Source organism: Lactuca sativa, chromosome 9 (assembly GCF_002870075.4).
Source record: "Lactuca sativa cultivar Salinas chromosome 9, Lsat_Salinas_v11, whole genome shotgun sequence".
Taxonomy (NCBI): Eukaryota; Viridiplantae; Streptophyta; class Magnoliopsida; order Asterales; family Asteraceae; genus Lactuca; species Lactuca sativa.
This window is the reverse complement of record NC_056631.2, coordinates 5,993,015-6,006,863: the sequence shown is the minus strand read 5'-3', so window position 1 is coordinate 6,006,863 and position 13,849 is coordinate 5,993,015. Positions and strand designations below refer to the sequence as shown.

General features: G+C 34.9%; 1 protein-coding gene across 1 annotated transcript; it reads right to left on the bottom strand.

Annotated features, from left to right (window-relative positions):
• Nucleotides 1–3,270: 3,270 nt before the first annotated feature.
• On the bottom strand, nt 3,271–4,148 carry LOC111910809 (uncharacterized). Its single transcript, XM_023906623.1, has 2 exons — nt 4,130–4,148; nt 3,271–3,830 (listed from the first exon to the last, which is right to left on the bottom strand). Exons 1-2 carry the CDS (start codon nt 4,146–4,148, stop codon nt 3,271–3,273), a joined length of 579 nt encoding a protein of 192 aa, XP_023762391.1.
• Between the last annotated feature and the right edge of the window lie 9,701 nt (nt 4,149–13,849).

Genomic DNA, 13,849 nt, shown 5'->3' with positions numbered 1-13,849 from the left:
ACTAAAGAATCCGAAAAGACAATTTACATTCTGTGGATCCTAAGAAGAAATCAACATGGCATCATCCGCATAAAAAAGATGTGAAATCTCGACCCCTGAGATCGAAATCCCCCTAAAAGCATTAGTTGAACGGGTCGTAACCAAAGAAACATGAAGCCCTTCCACAGCTAAAATGAAAAGAAAGGAGATAAAGGATCGCCTTACCGTAAACCACAATGAATTTGAAATTCATCAGTCGGAGAACTGTTAACCAAAACTGAGGCCCTAGCAGTACATAATAACTCCTTAATACAGCCACACCATATCTCCCCAAATCCCATAATCATCATAATCTCCAAAAGATAATCCCACGACAAAGAATCATAAGCTTTTTCGAAATCCACCTTAAATAACATCAAAGGATTTCAGGAGGTCTTGCTCCAGGCAGCCACTTCATTTAGAAGAAAGGGACCATCTAAAATTTGTCTACCTCTAATGAAAGCAAATTGTTCTATACTAACGACATTATCAATAACCTCCGTCAATCTATTAGCTAACAGTTTACCAATAATTTTATATTTGCAACCAATTAGACTAATAGTTCTAAAATCTTTTGCAGTCTTGGGGTCTCTGTTTTTTGGAATAATAGTGAAAAAAGAGGCATTACACCCCTTTGGAATAGAAGAGTGATGAAAAAATGTGAAATAAACGCCTCAACATCATCAACTATTAGATCCCAAAAACGCTTAATAAATCCAAAAGTGAAACCATCCGGCCCTGGGGCCTTTGACGATCCACAATCCCAAACTGCTCTTTTAATCTCTTCCCGAGAAAATGGCGAATTTAAGAAATTCACCTGCACTGAAGATAAGGTACTAAAATGTAACAACCAAAAATACGACCCAAAATTTTTTGTTTTAATAATAATAAAAATCTTGTACTGATCGTCACATCATAAAACCATGTGTCAATATCTCAATTCATAATAAGATGTCTGAACATTTGTATCAAATCAAACTATGAATCAACAAACTCCCAGGAATAAAACTGAAGTTGTGGTGTGTGCAATGCCATCATCCCGAGCTCTTCCCTTTACTTTCGAAAGTACCTGAAACCAAAACTGAAATTGTAAGCACAAAGCTTAGTGAGCTCCCCCAAACTACCACATATCATACAATGACATATAACACATATTGGGCCCTTGCCCACTGCATCGGACCGAAGTCCGGAAACTGCATCGGACCGAAGTCCGGAAACTGCATCGGACCGAAGTCCGGAACTATCCAGGGCCTTGCCCTCTACATCAGACCGAAGCCCGGAAACTGCATCGGATCGAAGTCCGGAACTGACTGGGACCACATCCCCTGCATCGGACCGAAGTCCGGAACTGACTACATCGGACCGAAGTCCGGAACTAACCAGGGCCTTGCCCTCTACATCGGACCGAAGTCCGAAAACTGACATATCATATCATAGCATAAACATATCAACTAGCACATAACTGCATACTGCATCAGACCATAGCCCAGAACACCCAACACATAAATCCTGTTTGTTCCATGAAGGCATCAAACATACTAACTACTGCATCGGACCAAAGTCCAGAAACTACTGCTAACTAAACGGGCCGGCATTGTGGCCATAGATCCGTTCCTACTGGAAGGAAACTCACCTCGTAATCTAGCTGCTGGAGGAACTGCTCCGGAATCTGTTTGCTGCTGCTCTGGTATCACCCCGGCTACAATTTCCATAAGTACCATAAATCAAACACTGATAATAACATTGAGGGTACAATAACTATCTTACCCCTGGCCAAACTCAACCTTCCGGTCAAAGTCAACATTCAGTTGACCTGACTCGTCGAGTTGGGTCACCAACTCCTCGAGTCCTTACTCTCACTTTATGCTTCTACTCGCTACTACTCGTTGAGTTTTGGCACAAACTCGGCGAGTTCCTCTTTGTTACTAACACTCCGACAATCTGCATCCGACTCGTCGAGTTGTATGAACAACTCGTCGAGTTCTCCTTCATCAGATGAACACACTAGCTGTGACTCGCCGAGTTGTATGAACAACCTGTCGAGTCTGTTATTGAGGCATGAAGATGGCCTTGGACTCGTCGAGTCAGGGCATTGACTCGCCGAGTTCTTCCACAAATGAGTTTAACCCTCTAGCTCACCGAGTCCTTCTCTCACTCACTGGTTCCACTCGGCATAACTCAAAATGGGGAAAACAAGGGACTCGTGACTCGACTCGCCGAGTCTGAAGAACGACTCGCCGAGTCGCATGCATGCAAACACTATATACTCGATTCTGCTTGAAACCAGTCCATTCCATTCATAGATCTGGGTTCTTGGGGCTTGATTAACACGTAAAGTTTCCAACTTTACGTGTAAATAACATCAAATGAAGGTTTTAGGGTTCAAAGCACACTATAAGAGTAGATCTAGAGCTTAATTTCATGCAAAAATGGCTCCATAAAGGTACTAGATCTAAGCTTCTAGAACTCAAACCTAACTAGATCCGAAGGCTATTCATCACAATGAGTCCTCTAAACTATTACCAAGCCAAGAAATGGTTCAAGAATAACTTTAATGGCTTTCCAAAGGGAATTAAAGCATGAAAACAGAAAAGGGACGAGTTATACCTCACTATTCTCTGAAATACCACAAAGATCCTGGATCCCCTTCTTCTCTTCTTGATCTACCTTCCTTCTTCTCTCAAAATCTTCAAATAAACCCACCAAATCACACAAAATGCTAAAAGGGTTCTAGGGTTTCGATTATGGTGCTCTGAGGGGTGATGGGGGCTGACTTGAGGCCCCAAAAGTTGTTTAAATAGGGTGCAAACCCTTGAAATGAGGGTTTCATCCAGACTGGTGGACTCGCCGAGTCCGGAATATGGACTCGTCGAGTTGCCAACTTACACATGCTCAAAGTCCCGACTCAACTCGACGAGTCTGGCTACTGACTCGTCGAGTTCCTTCTGAAAACTTGAAAAATAATTATTTAAATAACATACCAGAATTTGGGCGTTACATAAAATTACTAGCATTAGTCTTAGGCCTCCAATGCTTTTGATCGGAAAAAAGATCCTTATAATACTCATGGAACCCCTTTTTAACCAAAGTAGGGTTATCTACCCACACCCCATCAATCAACAGACCATGGATTGCAGTTTGACGTCTCTTCTGATTAAGAACCCCATGAAAAAAACCCGAGTTCTCATCACCCTCTACTCCCCACTGAATCTTCGCTTTTTGAGCGAGATCTAACTGAGCTAAATGATCTAACTACGAGACCTCCTTTAATAAAGAAACCCTATGTTCCCTCAAGATAGAAGATCCTTCCCCATCCATCAGACGACTATCAATAGATTCAATTAAATCTTGGAGATTTTTCTTTTTAGTAACCAACAAATTCCAATAATTTAGATTCCACACCCTAAGATTAGATTTAAGACGCTGCAATTTCTTCTTAAATCTCACCCATGGATTATCCAGACCCGTCCCAGACAAATCACTCATCCAGGAATCCCGCACTATATTCTCAAAACCATCTCTATCAAACCATGAATGAAACTCTCGAAAAGGAATAGGGCCATAATCCACCATATGCTCCAAAAGTATAATCGGAACATGATCAGGAATATTTTTTTCCAACACAATACCCGCAAGATGAGGAAAAGCAGTCATAAACCCATCTGTGACCAAGAATCTATCAAGTTTACTAAACTTAGATCCCCATTTATCACTCCAAGTAAAACGAGGTCCACTCAAAGGAATATCAGAAAGATCAAGATTCTCTATAAAATCATTAAAAACTCGAGCAGAAAGATGATTAAAAACGGAACCTATTCACGTATATTAATAAAACAAAAAATTAAAATAAATTTCAATCGCACATCAAGAAAGACCAAGTCTGTTGAACATACCAACTTTAAAAAGGCATTTATATATGGTTATAAAGACAACAAATTTTGTACATACTTGGGTTTTGATAATCAATATGAGGATGGGTCTTGCTCATCAAATTTAACTTTCAGATATAAACCCATTTCACCCTTAGATGTCAACCCTTATGCTACCAAGCTTTTTATAAGTGCCAAAAAACAATGATAATCCCACTCATCGAATGTAAATATAAGCTTACACATGTACATGCCAACCATTTTATGTCCAAATGATCCTAGAAAACAGAAAGTCAATCAAAAACCAAAAAATAATCAAATAAACCAGAAACTAAAAAAGAACAAAGCGAATAATTGACGAAAATGACTTAACATGTGCAACAGATCCGCCTAAAACAACCATATTACAAACCCTAGATTTCATGTTCTTGCCTTTAATACTTCAACTTTTCTCTAGCTAACAGTAGCAACAACATAAAAAAAATTAGAGACATAAAACTCTTAAAGGAGAAGATATAATAGTTCAAAAATACTTCCGGTTTGAATTCTTTTCTCACTTCCTTGCAGATTAAAAGAGACAGACTATAAATGACATGGTTTTCAACAATTAGTTTATTTGATGGATATATAACATCCAAATTTCTTTTTAACTACACATATTTAAACCTTAAAAAGAAAGAGGGAGCATTAGAAAATCATACACGATAAACGATCTAGGTTAAGCCCTTTTAAAAGTCGGACCAAATGCCAGATTTTAAAATTCAGACCTGATGCAAGAATTTGTTGTATGGTTCATTTGTTAACAATCTTTTCTTAATTAGGTTTAAATGTCACAAATAGGACAAATTTAAAGCATAATGTTATATAAAAATATGTAAGAAAGTACATAGCTATTTCTTGCATTTAATCCAAAATAAATGCAAGTAATAGAAACATATACATGTTTATATATCAACCTTCTTTCAATTTGTCTTGGCTGTTGCATTTAAACCCTAACTGAGACAAGGGAGTTAACAAAATGATGAAAACATCAAACCTTTGTATTATGACTCTTTTCCTTGGAGTTAGATTTCCATGTGGCTGCCAATTGATCATTCACATCAATGGACCACTTGCACATTCACATCAATAGACTACTTGCAGGTGGACAGTAGATTCGTGGTTGAGTAAATAACCATTTGTGGTCCTGCAAAATGAATCCAATCTTCAAGAAATCAAGAAAATAACCTTTTAATCACAATAATACCATACATAAAAACACATGAATTAAGGGGATTATGAAAAAAAAGAGTTAATTGTAGTATTGGTTGCAAAATAAAATGGCAAACAAAAAATTCAATGTAGTGTCTTACTATGTTCTCTTTCTGATTTGTTAGAAAGCTTCACAACCATGTTCAAAACCTTTGGAAGTTTGTGTAATGCTAAAAACGAAATCAGTTTTTTAGGTTAGAAACAAAATATATATGTAGGTGTCATCATCTTTGCAGTAGAGGGAAATATAGTTGATGAATTCACAAAATAGTGAGAATGATAAAGTAGTTAAGCTTGATTTGTCATGTTCTTTGCAAAAATAATTTATAGTTTCAAAAATGGAAATAGGAACAAAATTTTCTTGTCTTGCTTGCCTTCACCAGCATAATGAGTACATTATGTAAATAAACCACAAACAAATTGTTATTTCGAAGTATAAATATGACACAATAAAAATGGTTATTGACAATAACAACCCGATGTTTGCTTGTTTCATTGTTCCACATCCACTTTTAAACCCCTACTCTTCATTTACTCCCTGATTCTTCATAAAGATCATAAACTTATAAGAAAAGATCAAAAAAAAAGTTGTCAATGTAGTGATATAAAGCCTAGATTTAAGTTTTTTAACTAAAAACGAAAAAAAAGGAAATAAATACCTGATGGTGGATCAAAACTGTCATGTTCTTCATCGCAGGGAGAGAGAGAGAGAGAGAGAGAGAGAGAAAGAGAGAGAGAGAGAGAATAAGGCTTTCTAGTTACAAATATGGTTTGCTTCTCCACCCCAAACCTCCATTCATCTTCCAAGTTCGCAACGTGAAAAAGGCTTTGTATCCAGGCCCTTACAAAACCATGCACAAAGATGTTAAATCAAATATAAGCATAGATATGATCATTCGAATCAACAAAATTGACACGCACACACACATTAGATAGATAGAGAGAGAGAGACCTTGGTAAGAGCTTAAAGCATACCATATATGGTACACCGACTCTGGATTAGTGGTTCGTCTGTGTGTTCGTTTGTGACGACAACAATGACAACCAAAAACGCAGTCAGTGATTCGTTGTGGCGGAATATAGATGGTTAGAGTGTAAAGAGAAATCGTAATATGTATCCTAGCTCCAAAATATCAAGATCTAAGTGAGTTTTAGAAATAAAATTGAGATATAGAGTGAGGTTTAGGGTGGGAGACAATTATATAAATGGGGAAGAATATTAACAAAGATATAACATTACAACAGAAGAAAAGGGCGGCATAATTTGGTGGTTGTTGGGTAGGATAAGAAATTGAGACCTGGTCAAAAGTGTTGAAAATTGAAGGTTTAAAGCATACGTTTGACCAAATAAGATTTTTACTTTTTCTACGCATAAAATGGTTGAACATGTTGCATTATGTGTTGTACGACTTAAAATTCAACATTTGACTAAAAATGTTTTATAAGGTATTAATATATATATATATATATATATATATATATATATATATATATATATATATATATGGTTAAAAGTAAATTAAAATGAATAATGAAAAAAGACATGCATTCTTACATCTTCAATATCCGTTAAAATCAATAGATAACCACCAAATCTCCAAATTATTTGTATATTTTTCCTAGATACAAGAAGTTGGTTCGTTAAGATGTTTATATTTAAAGTTTCATACAATCAAAGTTGTTTTTATTAAACACACTTTCATGATCTTATCAAAGCTCAAAACTAATAATCAAGAAGTTATTAATTGTAAAACTCATTGTATGTGCTGATTTGAAATAATCATCAATTAAATCTTTTAAAATGGTTTCAAAGTTTTAGTGTGAGGAAAATGGTCCCAAAGTTTAATTCAACATATTTTACAGAGTTCAAATACATATAACGGTCCCAAATAAAAATTTCTAAACATTTAGTGGTTTAATTATAAAAACATTTCCTATGAGAGTGTCACAACATATATAAAAATAAGGATTAAGAAGACATTACAAATCAAAGGTCTTTTAAATACAAAGCTTATGAGTCTTCTATGCTTCTAAATATATCTACTGTTTTTGTCAAAGATTACACAAGTTAAACTCAATCAAATTGTATGAGAGATTGTGATATTTAGGGTAAAACATGTACAAGAGACACAAGTGGTTTGCAAGGAAAGTCATTGATCTTTGCTAGGATCTTCGGCACAAAATCATGGGAGGTGATAATGATCATCTGCCTTGATGATTTTATTGATTAAAAATGTTGTTTACAAAGATGAATGTGTAAATGTAAGTACAAGTATTGTAGACGAGCTAATCGTGTGTCTAGTGTGTGTAATACAAGTGTTATTTATAGTTTAATGCTAATAAAAAGAAGTCTGATATTTCCGAGATCCTCCGAGAATCAACATATGAATGTTGTTTGACTTGGTATTCCGAGTCTTTTGCCTGGTCAAGATGATTCTTCGTTGATAATAAGTCTTTAGTTGACTATTTCTTCATATGTGAGAAAAATAAAGAAGAATATAACCGTTGTAGATGTCAGGAAAATAAATGATAATAATCGGGATCCTGAAGTATGTTTAAGGATCCTGAGGCTTTGGAAATATTGAGGATCATGAATGTAATTCTATGATCCTGGCCCTAACAATTGCCCCTAAATTATTCCTGCGAAATATTTGAGGGTAGTTTACCCAATATTTAAAGGGATGATTTAGGTAAATTAAAAATTAAAAACAATTAAGAGAAAGAGATAGGAAATCTGAATTTTAAATCTTAATCAGATAGGATTTATCTGATCAAAGTAATCATTGCTGAGTCAAATCTTATCTTTTTTCTTTTGCGGTTAGGTTAAGTAGGGTGAGGAACCGTCATTTTCTTTCACCTTCTTTACCATTCCCTCCGATCATCCATAATCGTCTTCAGAGGTGATTCCCTTCTTCCTTGTTTTCCTTTGTTTTTTTGTAGTCGTCCATGGGAAGAAAGATGACTCGTTCGCATGCCAACATTATTTCTCCGTTGGAGAGCGATTTCGTCGATCAAGGGATCCTGACCTACGATGAGGTATGTTCCTTTGATGACAAGGACATGAAATACCTTAAGTCAATAGGAGCTTTCCCATCCGATGTCGTTTTTAAACCTTTCGATGCCTCTATTCAAACCGATTTTGCATCTTACTCATGGGTATGTTTTCCAGAATACCCATTTTCCCTTGGTTTAAAGTATCCATTTTATGGAATTGTCTCCAAGCTCTTTCAAGCCACGATACTTTAAATTGTTCAAACTATACTTGTAATTTGGAGGATTTTTTTCTTGGATTGACCGAGTAAATCTTTCCCATGATCAAGAGATAGATCTTCCTGAGTTGGATTTCGTTTATGAACTTTCTACCTTTGTAAATTCTCTTTTCTTACTCAAGCTTAAGCTCAATCACTCCCTTTTGATTCTGAAATCGAAATACAATGACGGAGCCTGGAAGGAGAAGTATTTCTTTGTGAGGCGTGATTCTATCGCCAACGGAGAGTTTTTGCCTAAAACTTGGGCTAAAAGGGGTAGGGTTCGTTTGTTGGTTTTGAGGATCCTAAAATTTACCCTTCTTATTTTTTTTTGTTTAAATGCAGGTTTGAATTTTGGGAAAGCTTTTTCTGAAGCTGAAGATACCCAGGCAAAGGTTGCAGACTTTCTTGCTCTACCAACTGGTGTTAGGAGTTAGGACGTTCAAGTTTGATTGTGCAAATCTTAAGGAAGGTTCATCTACGACTGCTTCCATGGCTACCTGTTAGGATACCTTTCTATTTGTTTACTTCAATATTAGGATCCTGAATTTACAAGGATCCTTCATGATTGGCAGGAACTAAAACTACTTGTTCCAGTGCTCGCTTCGCTTTGGCTTATCTTGAGGATGACATGTCTAGCGGTTTACTCGCTTCAAAGAAGGAAAAGATCCCACCTTCTGCTCCCGCCAAGAAGACCCAGCTTGACCTTCCTGTGAAGCCTTGCTCATCTCGTAATAGAAAATCTTCTGATATCTGGGATCTTGAGAATCTAGGGACAAATGAAGCACTAAGGAAGCTAATTTCTTTCTCCCAATTTGTAAGTGTTTTCGTATTCCTTTTGTTCAAAATTTATTTTCTACTTATTGTTGCTTTTTATAGGTGGTTGATCATGTCTCTCGTTCTAATGAGGATTCCAAGCCAAAGCTTGCTTAAACAGAGCATGCCTTGGAGCTTTTGGACCATTATAAGTCTTAAAGCTTGGACCTTTCTACCTTTTTCATTCTAGATCTAAATTATAACCTCCTTTTTTCATGTTTGGGTGGGATTTCTTGCATGGGATCCATACAGTTGGCAATTTTATGGATCATTGACTCGTTCTCTTCAATATAGTCTTTGGATATGAGTTGTGGTGTAGTTTGGGACTCCAAGTTTGAGTCTAGATCTCATTTTCCCCACTTTGGGTCTAGTAAGCGTTTGAGTCATGCATTGGACATGCATGACTGAAAAGCTATGAATTTTTATCATCCTTTGGGTAAAGGAAGACCCCTTGGAAAGTCCTAATTTATAGCTGTAAGGAATAAGAACTTAATGTTTTAAGCTGGTCAATACAGATCTCACGACGTGATAATTAGGACCGTTGCCTCGTGAGAATGCTAGCCATCCCAACTATTTTGTCTGGATTAGGTCACGACGTGACTCAGGGTTTGGTCGCGACGTGACAAGGACTGGAACCTTCTTGACGTGCTAAGTTGACTCATTGAATCGGGAATGGATTGAGTTAGTCCTCACGATATGACCATGGGTTGGCCACGATGTGAGAACCCGTTGTTGGAGTTTGGACCGTTGACTTTGGGTCAGGTTTATTTTGGGCTGATGTTTTTATTTTGGGTTCGCTTGGATGAAGGCCCACAAAGGGACTTGGGCCCAATTTGGAAAATTGGGCCATAATTGGGCTTTGGGTGACCATTTTGGAATTAGGCCTTTTAGTGTAATTGGTTTGGGCCTTGGTCTTGGACTAAGCTAGGTAAAGAGTAAAATGGTATTTTTTTTACCCTAATTTAGATTGGTGGTTATGGATTGGAATCCAATTATTAATTGGATGTTATTTTATGATGATAACGCGAGGATTTTCGGACCAACGATTAGAGATTCATTTGTGAGATTCAACAGTTTGAGGCGAGTCTTCCTCACTGTGTTTAGCAGGTTGAAGACACTAATGCCGACCTATGGTTTGTTATGTTAGGATACTAGATGTTTTGCGTGCCTCTTGCATGTGTATGTATGCTTAGTGGGCGAGCCCTAATGGGTAATATGTATGTCATTACTTGTTTTATTTGTATGTTTGTATGTTGGGCGGGGCTCGTTGTGCGAGTTAGGGCGAGGCATGTTATATTAAGTGGGAGGTGTCCGTTATGTGAGTTAGGGCGGGGCCCGCTACACTCATCGGGCGGGGTCCATTATATGTTTGATATGTGTGGTATGTGGTATTTGGGGTTTGGGGGGGGGGGGGGAACCCACTAAGCTTCGTGCTTACGGTTTTCACTTTATGTTTCAGGTACTTCTGGTGCAAAAGGGAAAAATTTAGGGTGATTGCAGTGCACACACGATATAGTTCCGCATTTTCATGATAACTCTGATAATTTGTGATGTTTGATACATTTGATCCTTTTTAGATTTATGTTGATGTTTTGGGATAATGTTTTATTAATTGAAAAATGGAATTTTTTGGTCTTATTTTTTGGACGTTATACTTTTAGTTATATTCATTCTCATGAGAATGTTATACTTGCACTGTAATTAACTTACCATTGTTTTTTTCTTGATCCGAATTGTTATTCTTACATATGTATTTTACAAAATATAAAATGATTATTATTATGATACAAATTATTATTCTTATATATATATATATATATATATATATATATATATATATATATATATATATATATAGGGCTAGGTTATTTTGTTTCTTACATTTATTGTGTGCTAGAATGCACTAATAGGAATTTAGTAAATTAAATAAATATAAATATTAAATGATTTCCATAATTATATGTATATTAAATGATATCCATAATTATAATTCTCTTTTTATGGAAACTAATTAAATCCGTCATTAATGTCAGCAATTACATTCTTTCATAATGAATTCACATCTAGGTTTTTATATATGAGTTCATATTTTGTTTTAGGGCTCACTCAATTAAAATACAATAAAGTTGCATAGAATATGAAGAACGAGAGTGTATTATACTAAAATACACTATCATTCTTCTAGATATGAATTTATTCTGAAAGAATATTATTGTTGACATTAATAACGAATTTAATTGGTTTCCATAAAAATGAGTTATAAGTATGGATAACATTTAATATACATATAATTAATACTAAATTCTTATTGATGCATTGTAGCACACAATAGATGTGAAAAACATTTGAACCTACCTCTCTCTCTCTCTCTGTATATATATATATATATATATATATATATATATATATATATATATATATATATATATATAAATATATGCATTCGTGTTCTAGAATGCTATCTCTAAAAAATCTCTTCAATGAAATAATGTTCTTTAAGAATGAAAGGATGAAAATATATCTTCATATATATTGAATGAAGTCGTATTATATAAAAATCTGATTTAATTTATGTGTTGAATAAAATATAAAATTTGATTTAATTTTATATTAATTACTTTGACTAACTTGGCTAAAATGTAGGTAATTTCTATTTATCTTTCTTGTATAAAATGTCATATATGTCATTATATTTAATTAAGTGTAATGGTATATATAGTACATGTTAATAACATCCACTTTATGATCACATCTATTCGTTCTTCTAATTTAATGACTAAAATTATTAATACATTCACATGATACTTATGATTCGTATGTATGTGTATTCCCCTACTTTCATTTATGTATCCTCGTCTCTCATTTTTGTAAACTTTTCTTTCAAAGCAAGGTGGTCATGTAACTACAATGACAAAGATGTCTTGTTAACTAGACTTATGTGTTCATTATAATCGGTATTTCATTTGTTCTTGTGAATATTAGTGAAAACAATATAATATTTAATGTATATAGATCATAATAAATATGTAACAAAAAAAATAAAAGAATGCTTCGCCTAATATAAGTGTGCTAAATCATAATAATTGGAACATGTTTTTCTTGCCTTGCGTGTTTTTATCTAGCACAATGACATGCAGGAAAGCATGATGAATATGTTGCATACACACACAAAATATGATATACATGTCTTTCTTGCCTTGCGTGTTTTCTTTGAATTAGAGCGATTGACATTGCTCCTGGGGATGGAAATTCCATCCGACCCGGTGGGAAACCCGGCTCACCAACCCCAATCGGGGACGGGTATTCCCCGTCAAAATGGATACCGGATACGGGGTCGGGGATCACCATTATGCTAAAATCGGGGATGGGGTTGGGACCGGGTATAACAATCCCCAATCCGCCCCGTCCCTGATTTGATGATTATATATATAGATCATTTATTGAATTTGAATTAAATCCACTAAAATGAATTGATCTATATTAAACCGTTAGAGATAGAGTCCATATGCAAAATTATGTTCCCAATTCCAAGAGTTAATCAATCATCACTTTGTTTGTCGATCTGTATACCAAATCGACACTTTTTATTTTGATGCTTGTTAAACTTTATGATTGATGTAAACAAAATTTGTTTATAGCATATGGTTTTGATCACTTATTAAACTTGTTTTTTTTTTTTTTAAAGGTTGAGTTTATTATGTTGATAGATTGGGGATGTGCCGGGGATGGGCTGGGGAAAAGTCCAAAATACAAAGGGGAGGTGATTTGATTCCCTGCATTCATCGGGGATGAGGATGAGGACGATGTTAGACACTCGGGGATGGGGACATGGATGGTCAACCACACCCAATTTCCATCCCTAGTTGACATGTAATTTGTAATTAATATTTTTGTTTTTGTCTAGTTCTTTGTTAGCTTTTGTTGCTAATATAATATTGTGATTCCAAAAAAAAAAGTACATGTGCGATAGATATTCTTATCTATAAAAGGCATATTCATTTTCATATAAACTTACACTTTAAAGTAAATTTATCTTATAATAATGTAAACTTTATTTGACTATTTATCTCATAATAATGTCAATTACAAAGTAAATTTATTTGGCTTTGAACTTATTTGTGTGTGATATTTAAAACTATTTGTGTATGTCATATACATTTAAAGTTAAATGACAAAGAATACATTATAAGTACAAATGATAAAAGTAAAATCATCTCATAATCATGTTGGTTACAAAGTAAATTTATTTGATTAAACTTACTTGTGTATTATATTTAAAACTAATTGTGTATGTCATATACATTCAAAGTTAAATGATAAAAAGAAAATAATATAAGTATAAATGATTCAATAACTAAAATAATATAAGGTGACATAATTATTAAGCACTTCCACAAGTGATTTAGACGATTTTACACACACCAATAAGAACACAATCAATTTATGTGATTCACATGATCAGAGTGAACACGGACATACACAGGGATGAGATTTTATTGAATTCTGCAGAATGGCTTGTTATACTTTGGTTACACAAATTCAATGAATATATTCTTACTAGGAAGTTGACCTAAAAATGCCAAATGCCATGCTACGAAAACTCTTACGAAAATTGGTCTATGACGAAATTGCAGGCGAAACTGATAT